The sequence below is a fragment of the Otolemur garnettii genome, unplaced genomic scaffold (genome assembly GCF_000181295.1).
Source record: "Otolemur garnettii isolate 467f Iridium unplaced genomic scaffold, OtoGar3 scaffold00089, whole genome shotgun sequence".
Taxonomy (NCBI): Eukaryota; Metazoa; Chordata; class Mammalia; order Primates; family Galagidae; genus Otolemur; species Otolemur garnettii.
The window spans coordinates 5,975,922-5,981,492 of NW_003852484.1; the positions used below are offsets into that span (position 1 = coordinate 5,975,922).

General features: G+C 41.5%; 1 protein-coding gene across 2 annotated transcripts in view; it reads right to left on the reverse strand.

Annotated features, from left to right (window-relative positions):
• The window catches only part of PLA1A (phospholipase A1 member A), a 39,287-nt gene extending 34,565 nt beyond the window's left edge, over positions 1 to 4,722 (reverse strand). For both annotated transcript variants that reach the window (XM_012808417.2, XM_012808418.2), the window contains exon 1: positions 4,582 to 4,722. In XM_012808417.2, coding sequence (XP_012663871.1) covers positions 4,582 to 4,654 — 73 coding nt within the window. In that variant the 5' untranslated portion in view covers positions 4,655 to 4,722. The remainder of the gene's footprint in view (positions 1 to 4,581) is intronic.
• Between the last annotated feature and the right edge of the window lie 849 nt (positions 4,723 to 5,571).

A 5,571-nucleotide genomic window follows, 5' to 3' on the forward strand; every position in this document is an offset into this window, starting at 1 on the left:
GTCAGCTCCATGAGGGTGGGTGTGAGGACCAGCACCAGGCCTACCTTGTAGCCAGTTGTGGAGAGGGGGCTCTTCAAGTCATGAAAGGAAGGGGAAAAACAGGAACAAAAGGAAGCTGGTGACTCACTGCCTGGGGCTACAGCTTTATTTAGGGAGGTAGCATAGAAAGACCAGACTTGGCTACCTGGAGCTGAGACAGGGGCTGACTGGCTCCCTGACTGGAGAGAATCTGAAAACGAAGAGGGGGAGGTGGGAGGCTGGGAGTGGAGTGGGTGGATGAGGAGAGAGGCTACACTGAACTTTTCATTAAAAATTAAAATGAAACTAATCTAGAAGCCAAGATAGTAGTTACCTTTGAAATGATAGTGACTGAGAAGGGGAATAGGAGGCGACCTTTAGGATTCTGGTAATGTTTCATTTGTTGATCTGGGTGATGCTTACATAGGTGAATTCACTCTGAAAATACATTAACCTGTATAGTAATTTGTGAACTTACATGTATATATGTTATACTTAATAAAAAGTTTACTTAGAAATAAACCTGAAAACAAAATGCCTAAATATGTAAAAAAAAAGGTCAGCGCCTGTGGCTTAAGGAATAGGGTGCCAGCCCCAGATACCACAGGTGGCAGGTTCAAACCCGACGCCGGCCAAAAGTTGAAAAAAAAAAAAGAGAACTTCAATATGTTAAAAAAAAAAAAAAATCAAATGTGTACAAAGATAGTTAATAAAACCAGTAAGTGGATCAGTAACTCACTTTAGGTAAAATATGCTTTAATATAGGCTGGGCGAGATGGCTCACACCTGTAATCCCAGCACTCTGGGAGGCCAACGTGGGTGGATTGCCTGAGCTCTTGGGTTAGAGACCAGCCCTAGCAAGAGCAAGAACTCACCTCTAAAAAAATAGCAGGGCGTTGTGGCCAGTGCCTGTAGTCCCAGCTACTGGGGAGGCTGAAGCAAGAGAATCGCTTAGGCCCAAGAGTTTGAGGTTGCTGTGAGCTATGACACCACCGCACTCTACCAAGTGTAACAAAGTGAGACTCTGTCTCAAAAAAAAAAAAAGAAAATCTTTAATGCAGATTTCAAAATAAGTATGCTAAGAATATACATGATAAAAATAAAGGTAGCATAAAAATTATAAAATATAAAAACAGGCATAAATGATAAAATAAGATATTGGGGAAAAACTAATTAGAAAATGGGAAATGAAAAAGTCATGAAAATAAAAAAAAATCAATACTATAATATCTAGCACAGAGTAAAAGAAATTCTTTTTATAAATACAAACACATTCAGAAATAAAAACAAGTTTTGGCAAATCAGATTCAACACTGTGTTAAAATGCACATTGTGACCAAAAGATTTGTCCTTGGTAATCTTAGTCTGATTGAGCTAGCCCATAATATTTAGAAGAAAATATGAGAGATTATCTTTATAGGAAGATTGCTTAAATGAGATACCAGAAGCACAAATCATAAAACAAAAGATGGATACATTTTATTGTATAAGCTTCTGTCTAAAAACACAAGCAGAAAGTAAAAGTAAAAAACAAGTCATAGGCTTCAAAAAGTCTTTTTTGAGATATATATTATAGACAAAGGATTCGTGTCAAGAATATATAAAAACCTGGCACAAACCAATGACAAAAAATGAGCAGGTCAGTAGAGAATAACCTACATGAGCTCGTTTTGTAGAAGAGGAAATCTTAAAAGATATATAAAAAGATGTTCAAAGCTATTAATAAGCACTAAAGGGCAAATTAAAATGAGAAAGAGGAAGTATTTCACTCCCATCAGATGAGCAAAAACTAAATAATCCGACAATACTAAATACTAGTGAGAAGGGGAATAGGATCCTATACATTTCCGGTGAGAGTATAAATTCGATCTATTGTTTTGGGGGGAGCAATTTGGCTACACTGGTAAATTGCCGTGGGACCCAGTGACCCCATTTTTAGAAACCATCTTAAACTTTTCACATTGTAGTGGGCTGGGGAACCTGTGGCCTCAAGGCCACATGTGGTCTTCCAGATCGCCAAGTGTGGCTTCCCTTCACAGAATCCAAATAAATCCCGAAAGGGATTTGTTTTGTGAAGTTTGGATTTGGTCAAAGGTAGCACTCAAGGATCCAGATGGCCATGGAACTAAATTGGCATATTATTTACTGAACTTTCTTATATTTTTAAAATATCTTATAATTAATGTTTTAAATTTACTAAACGAAGAGAAAAAAAGGAATGAAATACAGCAAAACTGTTAAAATATATTTGTGTCTAGATGATGGGCTATACATGATATTTATTTTCTTCCATTTACTTCTTTTTCTTTTCTTTCTTTTTTTTTTTTTTTTAGAGATTCTTCCATTTACTTTTATGTATTTTCCAAGCTTTCTGTAAGTCCAATATTACTGTTTTTAAAAAATCAGAATAGTACATAGAAGAAAGAGGTGCTGGTGCTGGAAATAATACACAATCTCTCTACCACTTACTAACTAGGACTACAGGTGTCCACCACCATATCCAGCTAATTTTTTCTATTTTTAGTAGAGATGGGGAGTCTCTTTTGCTCAGGCTTGTATGGAACTCCTGAACTCCAGTGATCTCCCCACCTCAGCCTCCCTGAGTTGCTAGGATTGTAGGTCTGAGCCACCAATCCTGGCCTAGAATACTCTTTCATCAAAAGATATGGAAGATGTTAAAGAGAAAGATAGTGGGCCATCAAACCACACCAATCATTTTGGGCCCTTAAAAAGAGCGAGAGAGAGAAAGTGTTTTAAGAAGTGAACACCATAATTCCCTGGGGAGGAACTGAGCAGTCAGTCATCCTTAGTTCTGTAATCGTTTCTCTCTGGATGCTGGCATGGATGGGGAGAGAAGGGAACACTTTTACACTGCTGGTGGGACTGCAAGCTAATACAAGCTTTTTGGAAGGAAGTATGGAGAACCCTCAAAGAAGTCAAGCTAGACCTCCCATTTGATCCTGCAATCCCATTACTGGGACTCTACCCAGAAGGAAAAAAATCTTTTTATCATAAGGGCACTTGCACTAGACTGTTTATTGCAGCTCAATTTACAATCGCCAAAATGTGGAAACAGCGTAAATGCCCACCAACCCAGGAATGGATTAACAAGCTGTGGTATATGTACACCGTGGAATACTATCCAGCCATTTAAAAAATGGAGATTTAACAGCCTTTGTATTAACCTGGATGGAAGTGGAACATCTTATTCTTAGTAAAGCATCACAAGAATGGAGAAGCATGAATCCTATGTACTCAACTTTGATATGAGGACAATTAATGACACGGTGGGGGTGGGGGAAGGGGAGGGCAGTGAGAGAAAGGAGGAAGGGGTGGGGGAAAGGAAGAGCAGAAAGAGGGAAGGCAGGAGGGGGATGGGGTGTGCCACACCTTTTGGGGGCAAGACACGATTGTAAGAGGGACTTTACCTAACAAATGCAATCAGTGTAACCTGGTTTCTTGTACCCTCAATGAATCCCCAACAATAAAAAAAAGAGAGAGAGAGAAAGAAAAAAAAAATAGTTTCTCCCTGGGATGAGTAACCCCTAGGAAAGGTGTTCAGCACTGGGTGCAGGAACATAGGATTGTGGCAGAAGAAAGCACACGCGCAGCTAAGCAGCACCTTTAAAAAGCCACCTGAGGATGCAGGGAGAGCAGTCCCTCGTGCAAGTTGAACCTGCAAGCAGAGAGGGGTGCTGAGCAGAGGAATGATGGGTTGCAAGGAAGGTAGGAAGCATGGAAGCCCCCTTGGAAGACACGAAAAGCAGAAATTAACCCACAGGTAATCTGAGCAACTCCCGGCAGAAGCAATGACATAGTCTGGAGCTGGGGAATGGAAAGTAAGCGTCTTATGGGGAAGATCTGCCATTTGGCGCAGAAGGAGGGGACTTTTCTGACGAGGCCACTGCTGGGGCAGTGGGGGGAGTCTTCCGAGAACTTCAGCAGCACACAGGGCAGAGACGGAATGGGTTAACCCCCAGGGAAAATGGGACGGTTCTTTACAAGGGGAAAGGCAGAAAGCAAATGGCATCTAAGGGAAGTTGTGCTCAGCGGGCATCTGTAGTTAGCAGGGACTAGTTATCAGCCAAGAAGGAGGACAAGCCTAAACTTGAGTTGGCCGGGCCACGGCGTGAGAAAGGACATCTGACAATCTTAATGACAGACACAATAACCATTACCTTGGAAAATTTAAATTTAAAGTCAAATATATCTTGGAACAGTGGATATTTAGAGGGCAAAAAGAATAACACTTTGGAGTTAATAAAAAAAATTTTTTCAAGAGTCATCCTGGCTTCTGTAATGCAAAAGATTTTGTGGTGTGAGTTTTAGAAAAATGAGTCAACCAAACAGGAGAAGTTCAATTTCTCTAACCTGAGAAAGTGTCCTGTTCATCCTATTTCCCTTATGACAGTAGGGTTTTCCCCCATGTCTTAATTAAATTCACCTCAGGAAGGCAAAGGGCTTTTAGGGGATGTTCCAACAAGTTAGTACCATGAACATAGTTTGAGAAATGCGATCCTTGACTGAAATGAGCCCTACCCAAGGCCTGAGCCCCCAGCTTACCTGAACATCCAACCGGGAGCCACAAAAGGAGTCCCCACAAGCAGAAGCATCTCCCCCAGAGGCCTGGGGGCATCGCTGGGCTGGAAGTCCTACCACCTAATGTTGCAGACAGCACACAGCCGGCCTCTCACCAAACCTCCACTTGGGTCTCACTAATCATTAACTGGCCTCATGACCCTAAGAGAAAAAGAAATTCTTCCTGTTTATTCAGCCTCCAGAGTTTTCAGTTTCTTTTCCTCAATGAAAATAAATACACTTTCCTTTTTCTTTTTCCTTTTTTATTTTTTTTTAAACCAGAGAACATTGAAACACACTGTCCTTCCTCTCAGGGCCAAACATGATCAGGAAGCTTTCTTGTACCTCACCCATTTCCCATTATAAAATGCTAGTAAAAACCAAAGCAGAAGTCTTTCATCTCCAGGTCGTCACAAAGCCCTCATTGTACTAGAATTATCTGTGGACATGTTTGTTTCCGTAGAAAGAGTCTAAGTGACTTGAAAGCAAAGCCCTTCACTTCATTTTTGAAGCCCCAGGGCCTAGCACAGAATGAAGCCAAAAATACTGTTAAGTGTAAATGTAATGCATAGAATGAAGGAAGATGGGCTTTGTCCGAGAGTACTGTACATTCATAAGATTTTGGAGCTACAAGTAAAGCCCAGCCTCTAAGAATAGATACTCAGGCTGGGCAAGGTGGCTCACAGCTGCAATCCTAACACCCTGGGAGGCTGAGGTGGGTGGATTCCTTGAGACCAGCAGTACAAGACCAGCCTAAGCACAAGTGAGACCCTGACTCCACAAAAAAATCAAAAAAATTGCCAGGCATGCTTGGGGGCTCCTGTAGTCCCAGGTACTGGTGAGGCTGAAGCAGGGCTTAAGCCCAGGAGTTTGAGGTTCCTGTGAACTAGGCTGATGCCACAGCACTCACACTTTGGCCACAGAGTGAGAGTCTGTTTCAAAAAGGAAAACAAGGCTCCGCGCCTGTGGCTCAAC